The following is a 21,632-nucleotide window of genomic DNA, read 5'->3' as shown; positions in this document are numbered from 1 at the left end:
GCCACAGCTGAGCGTCCATGTTGATGTTCCTTCTCCCATCCAGGAACCCCTGAACGGCAATCGGAAATAGGGAAACATTCGCTATTTAGAATGGAGAAGAGATAAGCATATGGGGAGGAGTGGGAAAGATTGGTAGCCTTGGCCTGGAAAAGGAGTGATCACATACGAACAGGAAGTGGGCAGGGCAATAACTGGAGATGAAAGAAAATGGAGATCAGGGTGGAGAGGCCAAAAGATTTCTTGAGAGGTGGGGGTATGTCATCTGCTCAACCTAGCCCATCAGGATGCTCTGAAGTCAGTGGGAACTGGGAATTGACATCTTTCTCTGGATAATTTCCTTCAAGGCCAGTCTAGGCCTCTCGGTCACACTTTGGTAAACTTAAATTGCAATTCTGATTATGTCACTGGACAGAAACTTTGTCTGCTTTTGTGAGAGCCTCATTCATATCCTAGTCCCTTCACTTTAAAGATTTAAAGGAATAGGAATGGATTCAGTAGATACTGCATTTTCTTTATTTGATATTTTACAACCATCTCTGACCCTCTTTACCTTCTCATCCCTCTTCCGGAGGGTGGAGAATGTGTAAGAGGTGATATCAAAATCTTTCAGCATATCTCAGCAACAATCTTATGTCTATAAGAATAATACAGCATACAAAAATGTAGAATATTCTACAGTCACAAGCATGCTTTAAGTAGCTACATTGGCTGACCTCAGGTCTGATCAACCTCTCTGATTATTCATTTTCCTGTTCTCATCCCAGCCACCATGAGAAATAATGCTATGGTAATCTGCCATCTGTTGATATAAGGAGCAGCATTTCTAATCATGTGATGCTCCCTTTAATTTTTATGCTGCGTACCTCCCAGTTCAATTCTGTGCTCACTTGAAATGGTTAATGGAAACCACTGAGTTCATGCAGGCAAGAGACAATTGCATCCAGGTACAATGTTCAATGTACAATGTACTATACCAGCTGGTTTTCCTTCCTGAGGAAAATTAACTTTTCCTTAATCGTCATTATTACTGGAAATGGATAATTCTCTATTCAATTCAGCAAACGTCCTGTGAATTCAGCAGCTCTCTGTGACACAGTGCATTTTCTCTCATTTTCTTGCTTTATTAAACCAACAGCAAAGCCTACCTTAAATCAAGTGTTGTGTGAAGAAACTGTAAACATTTACAAAACTGTCGATAGCATTTGAATTTCAAAGGGATAAAATAGGATATGGCAAAGTAGACACAGCACGTTGAAGGCGAGCTCTAGCTGACATGGAACTGATGTGGAGCTGAGGGTAAGCTGTAAGATCAGTTACTATTTTAAGTCTGTTTACATCCATCTGAACAAAGCTGCTGATGTCAGAATATGCAGTTAACTCAACAGGGCAGTGGGGAGGCTCTAAACTGCCTACAAGTGGAAGAATCATCTCTAAATCATAATCATGACCAAGCAGGCTTGCATATCTCATTCCAATACTGAAAATGTACTGTATGAAGCATTTTAATTTGAGAACTGCGACTGTGAACAGTTAATGTGCATCTCTTAGATTTCTTTTTATTTTCTATTTCCTGTTACTTACACATATACTTGGCTCTGTTATCAGCTGTGATTTAAAAAAAGTAAATACAATTACTCAAACATTTAGAAATATGCAATTATATTGTATTTAGGTCTTTTCACTTTGTCTAAAGGTTAATGCCAGCTGTGGGGAACTGTAAAATCAATACATTATCATAGGGACACAGTAGTACCCTGTGAGTGAGGAGTAAACAGCACCCTTGAAATATCTCAGATTAGGATTTGCTTCTATGGTAACCACAAAATTGTTCCCCATTTTACACAGTACAAGGTATGGAATATATTTTATTTTTTGATTGTAGCAGTGAAGTGGGAGCCGGTAAGCACCAGTGCAATGCAGGTGGAGTTTTCTGTATTTGTTGTTAAGGATAGATTTGAGGATTGCTCTTTTCTAAACATAGGCTCAGAAATATTAGAAGGAGAATGAGGAAAAATTAATTTATGTTGTAAATTGTTGTGATTTTAATACAATTTGTAAAAGCATAGAGGAAGCAGATTCAATAGAAGCTTTCAAACACAATTTGCATGGTTATGGTGGATGAGTAAGAATGTGTAATAAAATTTCTTTCAAAGATTCAACACCAAGGAGGTGACAAGGGTGATTGATGGAGGATCCATTATTTCATTACTGCCAATGACTCATGTTTTTTTTTGTCCAGACATTTCAGTAGTGCATAGAACACAGAACATAGAAATAAAGGTCCTTCGGCCCATAATATTGTGCTGACCATGTAACCTACTCTAGAAACTGCCTAGAATTTCCCTAGTGCATAGTCCTCTATTTTTCTAAGCTCCATGTACCTATCCAGGAGTCGCTTAAAAGACCCTATTGTATCTGCCTCCACCACTGTCGTTGGCAGCCCATTCCATGCACTCACCACTCTCTGTGTAAAAAAACTTACCCCTGACATCTCCTCTGTACCTACTTCCAAGCACCTTAAACCCATGCCCTCTCATGTTAGCTATTTCAGCCCTGGGAAAAAGCCTCTGACTATCCACATAATCAATGCCTCTCATCATCTTATACACCTCTATCAGGGCACCTCTCATCCTCTGTCACTCCAAGGAGAAAAGGCCAAGTTCACTCAACCCATTCTCATAAGAAGCTCTCCAATCCAGGCAACATCCTTGTAGATCTAAATATTGGCTGAGTTTTCACTGGGATGGCAATTTGCTCTCAACACCAAGAGAGGGATGGTTGAAGCTCTAGCAGGATGGAACTGCTAACTATTTTAGGGAGCAATTCTTAGCGTAATATAGAAGTACTTCTTTGTTTTGCAAGTTTGCTGCCTGTACTTCTTTGGTAGTTTAGGCAGATGAAATCCTATAATATCTCATCAATGGAGCAGAACCTGTGAGTCTAATGCTTGCATCCATGATTGATTGATTGATTGATTGATTTATTGAGATACTGCATGGAATAGGCCCTTCCAGCCCTTCGAGATGCGCCGCCCAGCAATCCCCCGACTTAATCCTAGCCTAGTCACGGGATAATTTACAATGTCCAATTAACGTACAATTCTCTATGTCTTTGGACCGTGGGAGGAGGCCGGAGCAGCTGGAAGAAACCCAAGCAGTCATAGGGAAACTCCTTACAAGCAGCAGCGAGAATCGATCCCAGGTCGCTGATATTGTAAAGCATCATGCCAACCACTGAGCTCCCAAGCCACCCTACCACGATATACCGTACAATGGGGTAGGCGACCCTGCAAATTTTCTCACTGGTGAAAATCATGAGGTCAAACTGGAGAAGGGACAGGAGGAAAACATTTAATTACAGCAATGAGGATTCCAAGGGTTTCCCAAACTGCCACTAACCTTAATGCTTCTAGGGATCTTCCCTCCAGGCCTCCAGTTTCATGGTCACCTGGTTATTGGGCCCTATACTGGGCCCATTTCATTTTTTACTCCTTCGCTCTCATCTTCCCTGTCAGAACTATAGTAAGGATTCCTCTGCCCTCAGTTGCCAACCCACTGTTCTTCGCATTCAATAAATATCCATATCTACCACTCCTGGCAATATGCTACCAAAAAATACTGGCTCACCTCCCCTCCACTTTCAGCACTCTGAGGGACTGTTCATTTTGCTGCACCCAGCCTTCCTCTTCAATCACCATCCTTGTTCCTCCTGCTTTGCATGCAATTACAACACCTCATCTTTTGCCTCCTTCCTCCTGACATGCAGGCTCGCAGACACTCTTTCAAGGTGAAACAGCAAGTTATTTGCAATACATTCAACTTAATATATAGATCATAGAGCAATATAACCAGATATCGTTCACAGTGATGATCCTTGGAATGAAAGGGTTATCGTACGAGGAACATTTAATGGTTCTGGGTCTGTACTCACTGGAATTTAGAAGGATGGGGGGGGGATCTCATTGAAATCTTTCAAAGGCCTAGACAGAGTAGATGTGGAAGGAATGTTTCCCATGGTGGGGGAGTCTAGGACAAGAGGGCAGAGCCTCAGGATAGAGGGCTGGTGAATTTGTGGAACTTGTTATCACTGGCAGCTGTGGAGGCCAGATCGTTGGGTGTTTTTAAGGCAGAGATTGATAGGCTCTTGATTGACATGGCATCAAAGTTTATGGGGAGAAGGCCAGGGAATGGAGTTGAGGAGAGGGAGAAAGAATCAGCCATGATTGAATAGTGGAGCAGACTCGATGGGCCAGATGAATTAATCCTGGTCCTATGTCTTATGATCATGTGATTGTCAATCGGGCTAACAGTGATTACGTTACAGACAAAGCTCACATTGCAGCATGTTTAACCGTGATTACGTTACAGACAAAGCTTACATAGCAGCATGTTTAATTTGAGTTTCACATTGATGACATTGCAACTGAACTGACAATGTCACGTATTGTGTTTCTCCACAGATGCTGACTGACATCATTTTCCATTTATCAATATTTCTTGATAAATTGGGGCCCATTAGCTACTAACTTGCATTTATCCAAAATAAAAATCCTTATTAATCTAAGCATATACCAATATAGGAACATTGTCAAACTGTGCATTTGTTGAGGTACATCCCCGAGCAAAATTCTGATAACCATTTGTGACCTGAAATGTGCCTTTCAATCAACTACAATACAAATAGAAACAATTATGTACTGATGGAAATCAGGAGTCATGAAGCACTGAAAATTTGGATCAAATTGGATTGAATGGCTTCAAGGAAATGAACTAATTGCCTCTAGTCTACATAGTTTATTCATAAATCCAGTATCCCCTTGTCTCCTACAGGATGGAGTTAGAAGCCATTCAGTTGGAAGAAGCACATGTTCATCATGTATATGAGCAAACAGCACCCTACTTCAATGAGATCCGAAGCAAGGCCTGGCCATGTGTCAGACAGTTCCTCTTGGACCAAGAACCAGGCAGCATCATTGCTGATATTGGTAAGAACCCTCAGTAAATGTACACTTTCCAGTTTGGGAATTCTGTTACCTACCCTTTGTGTGGGTCACCATGAAGCCTTAGAAACATAACAATCAGATGCAGGAATAACTTGTGTTCTCTATTCAATAAGTTCATGAGTGATCTCTTAACTCAAGGTTATTTTCCTGCAATAATTCCTCATCTTCTCTTCTAATCCAAAAATCTATTGACTTTAACTTGATTATACTCAACAACTGAGCCCCACAGTTCCATTGCTCCATGAATGAATAAAATTCGGACCTGAATAGCTAATGCCTTATTTTGAAACACCAGCCACGGGAATCATTAACCTTGCATCTGTATTGGCAAGTCCCATAGGAATTCCACATGTTTCACTTCTCTAAATGCAAGAGAGTTTGGACCCAATCTACTTAATCTAAACCCAACGATCAAAATTCCCCTTTCAAGGAATCACGGGAGACTGCAGATGCTGGAATCTGGAGTAAAAAACAAACTGCTGGAAGAACTCAATGAGTCAAGCAGCATCTGCAGAGGTAAAGGGATGTCTGATGTTTCAGATTGTGACTGGTCGTTCCCGGTGCACAGTCATGACTCTACATAACTACAAACTGATAAGAAAATGTCACTCAGATTTGACATTGTAGGTTGTGGATCTTTATTATTTTTATTCATCAGTATTCATCTCCTATCCCCATCATTGCACCCTCTCATGCATTCTACTTCATTGGAATTGCAAGGGCACGAGACACACTTCTGTACCTCACTGGAATACTTTCCATCACATAGGCAGTAAGACCCATGTTTCTGTAAAATCGGTCACTTTTTGGAATGGAGAGGGAAGGAGTGAGAGGAAAGCTCATCACCAATGAGACAGATCCTGTATTCACTTGTCTTCCATGCATGTGCTCACACACACGGAGGTGGGAACAGGTTGGGAAGTTGCTTATGGCAGCAGTGGCCGAATTTCAGCTTACGGAGCCCATGGGTGTTACAGATATTTGTTTTACCACCTAGGCTAAAAACAATTAAGAATTAGGATTAAACATTGAGCTACCTAATTTGCATTGGTATATTGCATATTAATTTCATCAATAAACTGATAGAAAGTGCATATCACTCTTGTTATAAATTAATGGGGAAGGCATTTAGTCAGATCTGAGACAAATAGTACAAATCAGTTGAGAACAATCTCAAAACAAACACCAAGATCTGGTCACACTGTGGAATTGGCTGGTGGTTTGGAAACAAATTGTTTTTTTCTGTCAGTTAATGGAAGTGCATGTTTCCACAACTCAAGAGTGAACAAGTAAAGACAAAATATATCATCTGCCTAGTAAGTATCTGGCAAAGGGTCTTTTCATTTTAACATTTCTTATTTTGAAAGCCATTTTTGTGTTGATAGACCAATTTCAGTTTTTATATTTTTATTGCTATTGTTTGAATTTGGTTGCAAATTTGCCATCTTTATTAATCTTAAATAGTCTACATATTGTGACGTCATTATTCCCTGGCAGAATCAGGTAATAGCCCTCTCCATTATACCCAGAGACTACATTACTGCAATTGATTTTTTGCGTGTAATTTGTATGTAACTGAGTTTCTACTCCTTTGCCAGGAAATAATCAAATTGCTTTCTGTATGCATCACCTACTCATTGCATTTTTGTCTGAATCTCCCTTGGCTTCAGTTGGGAAATGTTGCTGCCATTTTATCGTGCATTGTTTGCAGAGATCCTGTTGAAATTGTGTCTGCAGATTAACTCTAATGAACTGTTTCAATAATTTTAATGTTTTATTGTAAAGTAGAATGAGATATTTGTCTCATTGAGCTTGCACTAGCTTTCAGAACAGTCCTTTCTTTTTTAATCTTTTTATTAACTTTCAGGTTCATAAACATAGTAACAGTAGTAATACAAAGAGATTGGAATTACCTTATTGGTAATAGACATATGCAAATAAAGCTACAGATAATACAAGTATAGTAGACCTCCAAGCTCTCAATATAGTTAATCATGATAAAAGGAAAAATAAAAAAAATCACAATAAAAACCCAAAGTAGCAAACAAAAAACACTAAGAAAAAAATCTAAATTAAACTAAACCAAAAACTGAATCTAAACAAAACCAAACAAAGCTGGGCATATATTACATCGAATACAATCATTAATGTCGTCAACTCCGCTTCTCTATGCATATATTCTAGGTTAATAAAAAAGATTCGGAAAAGGTCAAGCTACACCCTATGAATTCCCATTCCCCAGCTGTTTCCTGTAATTTATACTCTTCCACATGCCCACTGATTCTCCTTATCATCTACTATAGGTGGGGAAATTGGCTGCAGCCACTTAAACCACAAACCAGCACATCTCTGAGGTGCGGTAGGAAACGGGAAGCTCATGCAGTCAAAAGGAGAACGTGCAAACACCACGCAGCAGAGCTCTTCATTGTACCTGGTTCATGGAGCTGAGAGGCAACAGCGCTACTTGCAATGCCTCTGGGCCATCTCTTCATTGCTCTCTTTGCTAAGTAAATCTAATATCTTTTTGCATTTACTAAGACCTGTTTCACTTACCACTTATCACTCAGCGCAATGTTATCATTTGGCAGCCTGTCGACATAAAATTTACCCATCAGCTATTGGAAATTGTAACAAAATTGTGAACATCTTACTCCATGTCTTTACCCCAGTAAACTTCATCTCCTTTTCTTGACCATGGTGGGTCTGATGGAAGAACTTGTAACACATGTGAATTAAATTCCAGACTGGTTACTAACTTGTGAATCATCTTCTGCTAGTAGCATCCGTTTAAATGCAGCAGATTGTCTGATCCAATACCTAATGCCTCGCACCAATTAGTTGCAGCTGCAAAATGTGATTGTCAACGATTATCCCTAAATGTGCTTTAAGAACAGACAGTATGTCAAATTAACCTTTCCATTATCTCCCAGGTGTAAAGTAACCACTCTCTTACTGGGGAGACACAAGAGATAGATGCTGGAACCAGGACAAATGGGCAAGATGCTGGAGGAGCTCAGTGGGTTAGGCAGCATCTATGGAGGGAAATGGACAGTCAATATTTTGGGTTGAGGCACTTCATCTTGATCTGAAATGTCAACTGTTGAATTTTAGTTTGGCAGTGCAAGGCATAGGCAGGACTACACTATAAAACTACTGAATTGAAATACCTTGAGATGTCAAAGTTTTAAATGAATCATACAAAAATACATTCTTTCCCATGCAAAAGCAATAAAGGTTTGTGAAATTAAGGAACAGACTAGGCAGCCTCCATCCTCTTAACTATATTCATCAGATTTGACTGACAATGAGCTCTATAACAGTACCATTTCCAGGTTGTACATAAAATTTGTAAACCCACTTTAATGATAAAGGAATATTTCTTTGTAAATAGCAAATTTCTAACTTCTGATTGCATTTGCAATCCAATCTCAATTCCTTTTGGTGAGTGTCACTGGTTAAAAGTAACAAATAATTTCAGTGACTCCGATAATTAACAACTGTTTCAAACTCCTAACTTCCTAATTGCCATCTATCAATTGCTGAGTATCGACTTTTTTTTTGCCAGTTTAGCAGAAAGCTATCTTTTCCCAACTGTCCTGCTCTCCTGGTCCAGACTGAACCAGGGCCCCCATTCCTTCCCACGCCCTGTCTCACACTGAGGCCTTCCAGCAGTCAGCCATCCAGGTGCAACAAGCAAACCTTGGCTGAGGTAGGATTGCTGGCAGAGGAGGCTGCCTGCTGATGGAAAGGCTACGAGATACAATAGTAACAGCCCATGTGGGAACCATTGAATGTGAACTCTTATGTAAGTGATGACAATTTGATCTTCAACATTTGGCCACAGTCCCTCACTTACCGGATGTTATTTTTACTAAATCTGTCAATTCCTCCCTCAGACCATTTGAGATAACATGACTCAGAACCATTTCAGGATTCCCGGTCCTAGCAGCAAATTGCACCGCTACCACACCACTGTTCCTGACTATCTTCTTGTCATCATACATTGCTGTCCAGGACTTTCCTCAGACTCTCAACTCATTTAGACTAGTGTGCAATGTGCTGGCATTTTTCTATTCCCATAGGATAACTTCTCACTGTGAGGGAAAATATTTTGTTTGCTTGGAATTTTCCAGAACATTGTTCTTCTCACTGATTCTTTTTCAATAGGAATATTGGATTGTGGAATGCTCAGCACCACATACAAAAAGACTCTTGTAAGAAGCAATTTATTGCTGTTGACTACAGCTTTTCTTCATTGCAGGATGTGGGACTGGAAAATATCTCAGTGTGAACAGCCAGGCTTACAAACTGGGCAGCGATTATTGTAACCCTTTGGTGGAGATTGCCAAAAGCCATGGACATGAAGTCATGGTATGTGACAACCTCATTCTCCCCTACAGGGACCAGTGTTTTAATGCAGTCATTTCCATTGGAGGTAAGAGAAAATATCCCAGCTTTGATGCTAAAAGATGGAACAGTGTGTGACAAGCTTGGTATGTCTCTAAAATTTCTGCAGGGGTGATTTTAAGGCCATAGTAAGATAAAACCATGTCTGTTGCTGGCAATTCTGATTTAGTTTTATCTCATACATGGAGGAAGGGCAATTGCTTATCCTGACTCACTTTATTGCTTGGAATGTGGCTTGCAGTGGAATGGAGTCACTTGTTCAGCTTCTGTCCCCTTGGACCATAACTTGAATCCACATCCACTTCTTGTCAGTGCCACCCTGGAAAATATCCAGGAGTCATGGGTTGCCAGTGGAATCGAAGATTCGCCTGGCTGCTGGTCCTGAATTCTTCTGTAGCTATGTATCAAGAGAAGCTTCTAAGCGCAAATGATCTACAGGGTGCTTGTAAAACAAAGACGGGTATAATTACTAATGCCCAGTGCCATTTGGCTTGAGTGAGTTCCTGATACAAGAAAGACTCAGCATTATGAGAATCAGTGGGAACAGGTTATAACATTGTTTTGCTGGGAATGTCCCTGGCGGAGGGGGAGACCTTGCTTTAGATACTTAGGCCATCTGCAGAAATCCTAATATCTCTTGATCTAAATTCTGAAACAAGTTTCACCTCTGTTGGCATCATAGTCCTCCTTATGGAGGCTTGTATAATTCTTCACTATGTCAAATAGACTCCCAAGACAACAATAAAGATTTTAAATCCATTCATAATTCATAAAACATATAAAATCCTAAAAGGATTGGACAGGCTAGATGCAGGAAGATTGTTCCCGATGTTGGGGAAGTCCAGAATGAGGGGTCACAGTTTGAGGATAAAGGGGAAGCCTTTTAGGACCGAGATTTGGAAAAACTTCTTCACACAGAGAGTGGTGAATCTGTGGAATTCTCTGCCACAGGAAACAGTTGAGGCCAGTTCATTGCCTATATTTAAGAGGGAGTTAGATATGGCCCTTGTGGCTAAAGGGATCAGGGGGTATGGGGGGGAAGGCTGGTACAGAGTTCTGAGTTGGATGATCAGCCATGATCATACTGAATGGCGGTGCAGGCTCGAAGGGCCGAATGGCCTACTCCTGCACCTATTTTCTATGTTTCTATGTTAATTCAGTTGCAATGAATTCATATTGCACACAAACAGCAGTTATCATGGCTTGTTTGAAATATTCTTGGTTGAATCATCTTTTAAGATGGGTTTTAAATTAGAAAATGCATTTCCACTATCTTTCGAGGTTTAATGGCAGAGTGTGTGGAAGCTTATACCAGACCCATACTAGGGTTCCATGTTATAATGAAAACTCTCCCTCATGAGGTTTATTTGAGTCAGTCTGAATTCCAAGTTACTGCCTCACTGGATAGAACGGTGCCTAGCCTGCATCAACGCTCCAGTAGCTAGAATAGGCAAGGAAAGTAATTTTCCAGCAGAAATTAACTTGAAATAGATCTGTAACCTGTTAGTCCCTTAAGGGAGAGCACATGATTTTTAAGCTAATTCCGCCTCTTATGTAATTACAGCCAAGACATCCATAAAAAAGAACAAATTACACCGTCATTTCAAGCAGAGACCCAAGAGAGATATTTTCCTGCTGTGGGTCTAAGCCAAGTTTATTCCTACGTACAATGAAGAAGAAAATGGGGCAAAGGCCATCCACGCCAATTCTTTCTCCATAGCCTTGTTCTTTCTCCTATAGCTCTGAAGTGGCATTCCTGACTTCCATCCTCACTTTAACTGACAATTGGACATCCAGTTGGAGCAATAGCCGAAGGGTCGTGTCTGCGGGCACAATTTTTCACAGATCCGTTGGCACCTTCAGTCAACACAAAGCTACTTAAATTAAAGTTAGTCACGATTTCAGGAATTGCCCTCACTGCTGATTGACCTTGAGTCTCTATACCTTCTCTCTGCTGTTCTGCATGATCAGTTGGCAGTTAACTGTGGTGCATTTTTGAGCTTATTCATCGAATTTATTTTTGCTTTATATTTTTCATCAGTGGTTGTGAAGGAGGTAACTAATCCTTCAGTCAACTGCTAACCACTATCCTTGCATTTTGGCATAATCTGTCCTCCCCTTTGGGTGCCAAATAACCCTCACGTCCTCTTGCAGCATTGTCCTCCATCTTGGAGACTGCCTTTTGTCTTTGTTGCCTTCTTTTTTTCTTTCCGCTTTGTTGATGCTTTAAAAGCTTCCATACAATACCCCTGCATGTGGGGTGAATCGCCAAACTCTGAAAGACTCCAGTGCCTGAAAGACTTACTGGCTAGTTGGTTAATTGGTCACTGTAAATTGTCCCATGATTAGGTTAGTGTTGAGTCGGGGTTGCTGGGCAGCACAGTTCAAAGGGCAGGAAGGGCCTATTCTATGTTACTGTACACCTCTAAGTAAATAAATCATGAAGTAGCTTGTTCTGGAAGCTCTGTTTAAGTTAGAATCCTTTACCTTGAGTGGTAAAGATGTTTCTTCCCACTTTTCTTTTCTCTCTCTCCTCTTTATCCCTTCCTCCTTGCTTAATGATTCTTCCTCTCAGTAGGTTGACAGATGCAGCATTTTTCAGACCAGCTGGTTCCCACTGGAGAGCACTGACGGCCAGCTATATAACAAGGCAATGCAATTTCAGAACAACTATATGTTACTAACTCGGCTCCCGGAAAGTAACACAAAGGAGTCGGGCCACAACAAACAAAAGATATTTATTAAATTAAAGTTAAAGTAAAGGGGAAAAGGATGGTGTGAGATGTGCTAATGCTGGCTGCAGAATGGGGGAGAGAGGGAGTGGGACCTGCCTTGTTTTTAAGCAGTCCCCAGCAGGTGTTGGCAAAGAAAAGGTAATTGCAGGTGTCCCAGGGGACTGCAACAAAAGTTAAAGAGGAAACACAGGCCAGGAAATGTACAGGGCATTACCACCCCACCCTTAAAAGGTTGCTCTGGGGAAATGTAAAGCTACCCCGATGTCAGGGATAGGATGTAGGGGAGCAACAGGGATCTTTTGATATGGCTTACCAACAACCTGACACACCTGACATGACCTACAGAACTAGACTACATCAGGTCTCACACCAGGCCAGAAGAAAAGCCTAAGCACATTAAGAGCTTTCCTGGTGCCTAAGGGATCAGCAAGGTAATGGTATGTCAGGCCAATAAACATCAGGAACAACAATTTGATAAACATTACTCCAGTCATCCTGAATGGACACTTTTGGAGGAGCCCACTTTCTCACGAACGCTCCATTGCAAATAAAATAGCCGCAGGACACCTCTACAATTGCTTCCCCTGAGACCAGCTCTTCAAACAGAGGAGACAGAGAAGGGTCATTTTTCTGTTCGAGCAGTAGCTGTTTACCAGAGGGAAACACTTGGCCAAACCCTGTTAGATCTACATCACCTTTGGCCGTAAAAGTGTCACAGAGGGCAATATCAAGGAGATTGTCAGTGCACTTGCCTTTCCTTTGATCTATCTTAGACATTGCATGAGTAGTAACACAAACAGGAAAGAGCCTGGGGAAAGTCAGTTAAAGCTCATCTGGGCCCTCCTGCATCATTGGGTTAGCAGTTACCTCAGGAGTAGGTAGCACTCTACGACCTGCCAGATTGTTCCCTAGAATGAAAGACACACGTTCAATTGGGAACTGGGAACAGAGTGCAACAACAACTTCACCAGAAACCAAACCTGATTGGAGACAAGTGTTATGCAAAGGCATGGACAAAAAAACCCTGCACCAAACCCTTTTTACAAGTGTCTCTGAAACCAAGGCAGACTCAGAGAATAGCAAAACATCCTGGAGAATCGCAGACTGAAAAGCTCCTGTGTCCCTCCAGATCGTAATGGGTAGCTTTGACTCAGGATCAGACGTATGAGAAATGAAAATATCCATCAGGAAGGAAGAGCCTGCCAACTCGTGTTTCTTGCTTGAGACATCACTATCTGGAGACAGAGTAATTTGCTCTAGTTTTCACAAAAGCTACAGGCTTCACAGCTTTCTGCTTCTTATTAAGCACTGAATATTCAGCACTTAGATGACCGGGCTTCTTGCGGTAGAAACACACACTGATTCTCATAATGCTGAGTCTTTCTTGTATCAGGAACCCACTCAAGCCAAATGGCACTGGACATTCTCAGATGTGAAATTCTTAGCTGGGGTGAGGCAGGTGGCACTATTTTAACAATTGTGCCTGATTTTGTAGGCCTTTACCCCTGTACTCAGCTTGCTGTTTACTGCCAAAACTGGCTTTGTGCGTTAAGACGTGCTCATCTGCCAATATGGTAGCTTGCTCAAGGGTTGGTGCCTTTTGCTCATTTAAATAAACAATTGCATTAACAGACAGAAAGCTCTTAAATTTCTAAAGCAAGGTGAGATGACTCAGGTGTTCTCTAATTACTCCTGGTTGAGCAAAACACCACCGGTCAAACAGATTCTTTTTCTCTCTGGCAAACTCCACATATGTTTGCTGGTCAAGCTAACTAGCTCCTAAAGCGCTGGCGATAAACCTCAGGAACCAACTTGTAAGATTTCAAGATGGCCACTTTGACCTCATCATAGTCTGACCTCCTCTCAATGCTTAGAGCAGAGTAGGCATCCTGAGCCTTGCCTTTCAAAACACTCTGAAGAAGCAGAGTCCAGACATGTTTAGGCCAATTTGAAGTGGTAGCCTCCCATTCAAAATTAGAGAAGCATTTCTCAACATCCTTCTCTGCAAATGGTGGAGATAACTTAATATGGCTACCTCCATCCAATACAGAAGGATCAGACTTGTGAGCCTTCTTAAACCCTAATTCCTTAAGGAAACACTCATGTTCTAAGTGCATTTGGTGTTCCCTTAACAATCGTTCCTTGTGCTTGTCCTGTAACTGCTTCTCTTGCAGTGCCATCTCCTGCAGCCTCAACTCAAAGGCAGCCTCTGAGAAAGGAGTAGGTTTGGACACTTGGGGGTGGATAGAACTAACCTCAAGAACCCCAGTGTCTGTTGGCACTTCCCTGATGACCATTCCTGTGCTCGCTTTTAGCCATTTTTCAGTGCTGGTAAGCTCAATTTTGTAATGAGAAGCCAGCTGCAAAAGCTGATCTTTTGTAAACAGCTCAATAAACCCCTCAGAACGTTCTTTAATGAACTCTTCAAGGGATGCCATATTTAAAAGCTTTCGTACTCTACACTGAAGTAGTGACAAAGTACAGAGGTCAGCACAAATGTACAAATGCAGCATTTAATACAAAGCAACACGAAACAAGAGTGTACATGACACACAGCTACCAACAAATAATGCAACAAATTTTGCTCTCTCTATAAAATAGCCATTAAGGTCACAATTACAAAAATAGAACTAGATATTGCTCCTCAACTACCAAAGTAGCACAGAATGGATTACCCGCTCCAGCTCTTTACTTCACCCCTCCCCCTCTCAGTTTCACCTATCACCTTTTGTTTCTTCCTCCCCACCCCCACCCCCACCCCCACCCCCACCCCCACCCTCTAAGTCTGACTCCTCATCTTCTTTTCTCTAGTTCTGCTGAAGGGTCTCAGATCGAAATGTCAACTGTACTCTTTTCCATAGGTACTGCCTGGCCTGCTGAGATCCTTCAGCATTTTGTGTGTGTTGGTAACAAACAAACAAAAGGCCTGTACACTACAAGAAATTATTGGGGCAAACACAACGTAGGCCCATACTTTCAAAATATAAAAGAAATTGGATGAGCCCCCATCATATTACAACCTCGGCTCTCAGGAAGTAACACAAAGGAGATAGGCCACAACAGGAATTACAAACAAAAGATACTTATTAAATTAAAGTGAAGGTAAAGGTAAAAAGAGTGATGTGTGTTGTGGTAGTGCTGGCTGCAGAATGGGAGAGAGAGTGTGATTGGGAGTGGCCTGTCCCCAGCAGGTGTTAGCAATGGAAGGGTAATTGCGGGTGTCCCAGGGAACTGCAACACAAGTTAAAGAGGAAACACAGGCCAGGAAATGTGTGGGACATTACATGTACCTGTATTTTTTCTTGCTTGCATTGCAGTGGTTTTTAGAAATGGCACAGTTTTTACCCAGGCTGTACCCAATGTGAATTTTAATTCACTTTCTTGATTTGTTGGAGGATGATGGTAAAACCACAGACTCCTGAAACCTATCCATAGATTTTCCCACCAATCAGTATTATTACAATTATCAGACACAATAGGAGGAATATCCAGTCTGCCTTCCTGCGTATTTCATCACTACTTTTCATACTGGCTGCCTCCCCTCTTATCTTTAGTATTGGCTACCTTCCCTCTGTCTTTCAATCCTAATGAAATGTGGAATGTCCATTTCCCTCCACAGATGCTAACTGACCTGCTGAGTTCCTCCAAAAGTTAAACTTGTTCTTTTACACAAGATATGCAACAGGTGCTGGAAATCCAGGACAACACATGTAAAATGCTGGAGGAACCCAGCCATGTCAGACAGCATCTACGCAGAGGAATAAACAATCAGCATTTCTAGCTGTGACCCTTCATTATCTTCCAGTAATTTCTCCTCTTCTCCCTTCTTTCCTTTTCCATTCCCCGTTCAGGCTCCGTTCTTACCCCTTCTTTTCTCCTCCCCTGCTCATCACCTCCTCTGGAGCTCCTCCTTCCCTTTCTCCCAGTGTCCACCATCCTCCTTTCAGTTTCCTTCTTCCTCAACCCTTTACCTCTTCCAGCTATCACCTCCCAGCTTCATTGCCTCCTCCCACATTCCTGCTCACCTAGTTTCACCTACCACCTGCCAGCTTGTAGCTCCCCACCCCCCTGCACATTCTGCTGGCTTCTGCCTCCTTCCTTACCAGTCCTGATGAAGGAGCTTGACCCAAAACAACAACTGTTTATCTCCCTCCATAGGTTATATTTTTATCATCTTTAGGCTATACATATTTATTATTGTCATAAGACTAATACTTGCAGTGTACTACCTGAAAGAAGTAGAATCGTAAAGCACAAAAGCTGGCCATTTGGCCCACCATACAATATCAGCCCTTTAGAAAAAGCTATCCAATTTGTCACCTTCCTGCCTATCTCATCTCTAACTTGTAACACTAGACATGTTCTTGTACATGAATAACCATTACAAACTAATTTTATGATTGTCTTAATGTAGTGATTCATCATTTTTCAACGAAGGCCAGGCGAATTAGAGCAATAAAAGAAATGGCGAGAACTTTGCTCCGTGGAGGTCAAATGATGATTTATGTATGGGCCATGGAACAAAAGTATCGCCGCTTTGATAAACAAGACATCTTTGTTCCTTGGAACCGATCCCTGTGTTCTAGACCATCATCAGAGTCTAGTCAAAATAATAATCAACCCATAGTCGGAAGGAATGTCAAGACAGAAGATAAAGACTCAATAAAGGCAGTTCAAAGTGAAGGCAGCACAATGTTGTCTCTTAGACAGGATCAACACACAATACTTTCATACAGAAGTGACAATCAAACTTTGTTAGAAAATTGCTGCCCCAGGATGTCCAAAGATCAAGAGTATCGACTTTACAAGAATCTGGGAAAATCACTTCGATCGTGGTTCTTCTCTAAATCACTTGATGAGGTTACAATGCAGTCACACATTGACCAACTAAAGTCGATGAAACAGTCACCGGACCTAATGCCTTCATGGGGAAGCACTACTGTTTCCATGCAGCCTGTGAGAAAGTTGAGCATATCATCCCAGCACTGCAGTTTGGAAGCAGATTGCCCACCACTGGTGAAGACAGACAGTTTTGATGAGGAGGTGTTTGCTGAAAATCCAAAGCACGAAGAAACACAATGGTTAGAGACTAGAAATGTGAACTCATTAAAAACAAAGCAAGGAAGACAGCAAGGTGAAATAAGCAGAGCAGGAGATCTAAACCTTTTTCGGACTAACTCTGTAGAAGACAGTCAGATGCATGAAGGAGCACAAAAGTCTGAGAGAACTGGGGCCAGAGTTTTTAAAAGGACTTCTACAACAGAGTCAACAGACTCTGTGATTGACAGTATCAAAGCTGTGGCTTTGGATGAAAAGGAAGAGATAATTCCAGATGCTACAGAATTCATGCGATATTATCATGTCTTCAGGGAAGGAGAATTGGTTCAGCTCATTGAAGAGAATGTGCAAGAACTTCACATTCGGAATTCCTGTTATGATCATGGCAACTGGTGTGTCATAGTAGAAAAACAATAATATGTGGTGATTTTAATTGATGCACACATTTTAATATCAAAGGTGATTTTAAACCTCATTATTTTAATCACAGATTATAACAAAGTTATTTTCAATTTTGTTAGAGTTAAGTACAATATCAATGCCATAATGTAAAAATCTGTTTTATTCTGTGTAGTGCCAGGATTACGTAATTAATATTTCAAATATAATTGGATGGAATTTGAAGGATCAGATTCATGCTGTTTCCATTAACTTACTGAAAAAATATCTTCTCATCCATCAGATCAGAATGTTGCAAGGGTCTAAAGTTACCACCTTACTAAGGCCAGGAGTTCTCTCACAACTCTGCTCTTCTAATACCTGATCTTCACCTGTTACATCACTCAGATGTGACCTCCCACTGCTCTACAATTTGATGGCTCATGGTGCACTGTTCCTCAAAAATACTTTGTGTATTCATTCCAATAATGTGACAATGCTTTGAGATTGACAACCTGTGTATTCCCATTGATGACCACTGCTGCTGAGCCCACAGTGGGATTGGAGGGTGTAATTTTATAGACCTGCCATTCGAGGGAAACTATCCCCAGCTGCTTAGAAATCTGGTGCCCTTCTGCTAGCTCAAAGAAGGGGAGCAGGCATGTTCCTTTGAGCTGCTCCAGATGGTTCCCATCATAAATGCAAGTGGCTGCTTTTCTGTGAGTTTAGATCTGGATTGTGTCATGAATTCATCATGGATACTGGCAAAGGGGAATCTGGTTCTCCCAAAGGAATTAAGTTTTTCAAAAGCACAACAAATGGTAACAGTAGAACAGATTTGAAATAGCCCATCTGTATTTTTTTTCAAGCAGTGTATCTGCTGACAGAAAATATTTAATACTGTTTCAAATTTTTATGTTAGCATTTAAATAATAAGTCTATGATCTTTGTGTGTAGATCTTCTTTGTAGTTCGTCTTACACAAGGATAATATATTGTAATAGTATATCACAAGATAAGTTTTTTAAGCACAGACATCATATTTATACATGGAAGTTCTAACTTTTTACACATCATTTGAAGTAAAGTTCAAAAACAGGGTCCTAGTATTAATTACTGCAGAACAAATAATAAACTATATTTGATACAACATTTCTGGCAGTTATGAGAGTGAGATAGAGTTTAAATTTGCTGGTCGTTGGAAGGCCATTTGTGCATATCGTTAGTGACATTTGCACTTGTTTCTAGCCTTGCAGTTTTTTATATAGAAGACTGGTTGAGTCTTTGCTCATATTTGCCTTTTAGAAAGGATGTTATACAGACTGAGAGGAATTGTATTAAGGATTTGAGGAAAGGTTGCATGATTTGTTTTGACTCCACAAGTTTGATTTATACTGTTCTCAAAATAATAAAGGGGTTTGACATGACAGATAAATGGAGTAGGGGCCAAAGTCAAATTGCACACTGGAAGAAGGTTGAAGTCTCACATTGCTTACTACTCTTTCAATGTCCTGTTTAACCATTGTGCAGATGGAACAAGTTGGAACGTTTAGTTAAAACTGAAAATGCTGGAAAAACTCAGCAGGTCGGGCAGCATCTGTGGATAGAGTCGATGTCAGTGGTTCACGTCTACAACTTTTTGTGGAACTTCATTGGGCGTTGTGACTGAGTGCAAAATAATTCTCACGTACTTTCCACCCACCAACATTCCAGACTTGGGAATCAGTGATCTAAAGGAAACGTAGTGCTTTTGTACTGCCAGCTAACTGATGAGATCCACTTTATCAGCCAATATTTGCTGGTGCCATCACAAGCATATTTTACCCCTTATCACTGGGGACGTCATTATGCTTACAAGGAGTAAAAATTGGTCCAGTCTAGTGAGCACACAAAGAACAATCTAGCCTGCATGGGATTTCTTTCACCCACTGGGATATACTGCAATGAAAATACATGGTTTTCAGGTGTGAAATTTTCTTTGTAATTGAAATTGATTTCAAGAAATCAGTGCCAGCAACTTCTTCATTTTTTCTCTAGTTCCTGCTGGAACCTTGGTGGAATGTCATTGGAATTCCCTTGGAAATCTTGCCTACCAGAAACATCTGACATATTGCTTTTCAGTGTCACAAGTAGGTTGTGCAATTTAATTTGCTAGTTTACTGCTGCAATCATCACCTGGAAGCATTGTTTTTCAAAATGATTTAACTCAAAGGTAATTTAGTTCTCTTTTTTCCCCACACCTTGGGATAAAATTTTATGTCTTCTGGTTGTTCATTGAAAATGTAAATGTCACATTTGGGGAGAACTAAATATTCTACTGCCTTGGATTTTTTTTAAAAGCACAATTTGAATATCTAATGCAGCCCTTGTGGAGAATTTTAAACAGGAGTCAACGCAATAAGTTTGTTATGCACAAACCACCTTGTGTTTTCTCAGGATTCCTTAGTAGCAGCAAATATTTCAAATCTGTGGAAAATTTAAAAATCTCATTCTGGTGATGTGATGTTCTTTTCTATGCTTGCTGGCAAAGGTCAAGATTCTCTGCACAGACAATGCAAACATGCAAAGTGACTGTTTTATTTGTTGTACAATTGTGTCAAAGTCTGGCTTTCACTATATTTTAATTCTATTTAAATATCTTCGGCTCACGTACTTTCAATTTACTGCAGATTAAAGTACATTCAACACAAACTGATTTCTTTTGTGGTTCATTGTTTGGTGTTTTTGATCCAATCCTTGTGCTTATATAGGTATTAGTCTCTTCTTTTCCCTCTAAGAATTACACCTACCCAGGAAGGCAAGGATGTGACCTGGCCTTGGCTATCGGTTCATAACATTGTTTATTTAATTGGTCACATTCTCCCTCCTTTACATCTTTACCTTCTAATCAAGGTGCATATCAGGAGGGGTAAAAGGGGGCATGAGATAGCTTTGGTATTGAAGATTAAGATGAATCCAAAGGGGTTTATAAATATGTTAAGGGAAAGAGTAACTAGGGAGAGAATAGCACCCTTCAAAGATCAACGGGGACATCTTTATGTGGAGCCACAGGAGACTGGCAAGGTCTTTAGTGTAGCATACTGAGAGGTGATCTCACAAAGGTCATGAGGGACATAGACTGAGCAGATGCACTCAGTCTTTTTTCTGGGATTGGGATATGAGCATGGGTTTAAGGTGAGATGGGAACTTAAGGAGAAATCTTTTTACACAAAAATGTATGTACATGGAATGAGCTGCCAAAAGACATGGTTGAGGCAAGTACAATAGCAACTTTTAAAATACAGTGGACAGGTAATGAAATGGAAAGCTGAGCTGGATGCAAATGGGACTAGCTTGGAAGGGGCATCTTGGTGGCTTGGACCAGTTGAGACGAAGGGCCTGTTTCTGTGTTGAACATACAATATAGAACTGTACATATAGTACAGGCCCTTCAGCCTATGGTTTAACCTGCTCCATGATCAATCCAGTGCTTCGCCCCCACATAGCCCTCCATTTATCTTTCATCCATGTGCCTATCTAAGAGTCTTTTAAATGTCCCTAATGTATCTGTCTCTACCACCACCCTGGCAATGCATTCCACGCACCCACCACATTCTGTGTAAAACAAAAACCTACCTCTGACGTCCCTCCTATTCTTACCTCCAGTCACCTTAAATTATGCTTCTTGTGTTAGCTATTGCCACTCTGGGGGGAGAAAGTGCTGGTTGTCAACTCCGTCTATGCCTCTTATCATCTTCTACATCTCATTATGTCACCACTTCTTCTCTTTCCACATCCGTCCTATAATGATGCAACCAGAGCTGAACACAATACTCCAAATTTGATCCGTCCAATATTTTAGGGAGCTGTAGCATTACCTTGTGGTTCTTTAACTCACTCCCCTGACTAATATGCCTTCTTAATCAACCATATGTCTTCTTAATTACCCTATCCACATGCGTTGAGGGATCTTTGGAAATGGACCCCAAGGCTCTCTGTTTCCTCCAAACTGCTAACAATCCTGCCCTTAACCTTGTACTCTGCCTTAAGATTTCACTTTCTAAGTGTATCACT

The 21,632-nt window shown here is 40.8% G+C and overlaps 1 protein-coding gene across 2 annotated transcripts; it reads left to right on the top strand.

Annotated features, from left to right (window-relative positions):
- The first annotated feature begins 1,073 nt into the window (after positions 1-1,073).
- Positions 1,074-20,218, top strand: LOC140194595 (probable tRNA methyltransferase 9B). 2 transcript variants are annotated; one of them, XM_072251824.1, is made up of 5 exons: positions 1,074-1,296; positions 4,830-4,984; positions 9,264-9,437; positions 16,559-17,661; positions 19,110-20,218. In XM_072251824.1, exons 2-4 carry the CDS (start codon positions 4,831-4,833, stop codon positions 17,617-17,619), a joined length of 1,389 nt encoding a protein of 462 aa, XP_072107925.1. In that variant the 5' UTR covers positions 1,074-1,296; position 4,830; the 3' UTR covers positions 17,620-17,661; positions 19,110-20,218. The 2 variants fall into 2 exon arrangements, with proteins under 2 accessions (XP_072107925.1, XP_072107927.1); XM_072251826.1 differs by lacking the exon at positions 4,830-4,984.
- Positions 20,219-21,632: the final 1,414 nt, after the last annotated feature.

Source organism: Mobula birostris, chromosome 3 (assembly GCF_030028105.1).
Source record: "Mobula birostris isolate sMobBir1 chromosome 3, sMobBir1.hap1, whole genome shotgun sequence".
Taxonomy (NCBI): Eukaryota; Metazoa; Chordata; class Chondrichthyes; order Myliobatiformes; family Myliobatidae; genus Mobula; species Mobula birostris.
The sequence above is the reverse complement of the archived record's forward strand: the minus strand, read 5'-3'. Positions and strand labels throughout refer to the sequence as shown.

Bases quoted from the DNA above. Each gene is read 5' to 3' on its own strand.
- LOC140194595 (XM_072251824.1), top strand. From the start codon at position 4,831: ATGGAGTTAGAAGCCATTCAGTTGGAAGAAGCACATGTTCATCATGTA. The intron at 4,985-9,263 runs GTAAGAACCCTC...TCTTCATTGCAG, and splicing joins CAGCATCATTGCTGATATTG to GATGTGGGACTGGAAAATAT. The intron at 9,438-16,558 runs GTAAGAGAAAAT...GTCTTAATGTAG, and splicing joins TGCAGTCATTTCCATTGGAG to TGATTCATCATTTTTCAACG.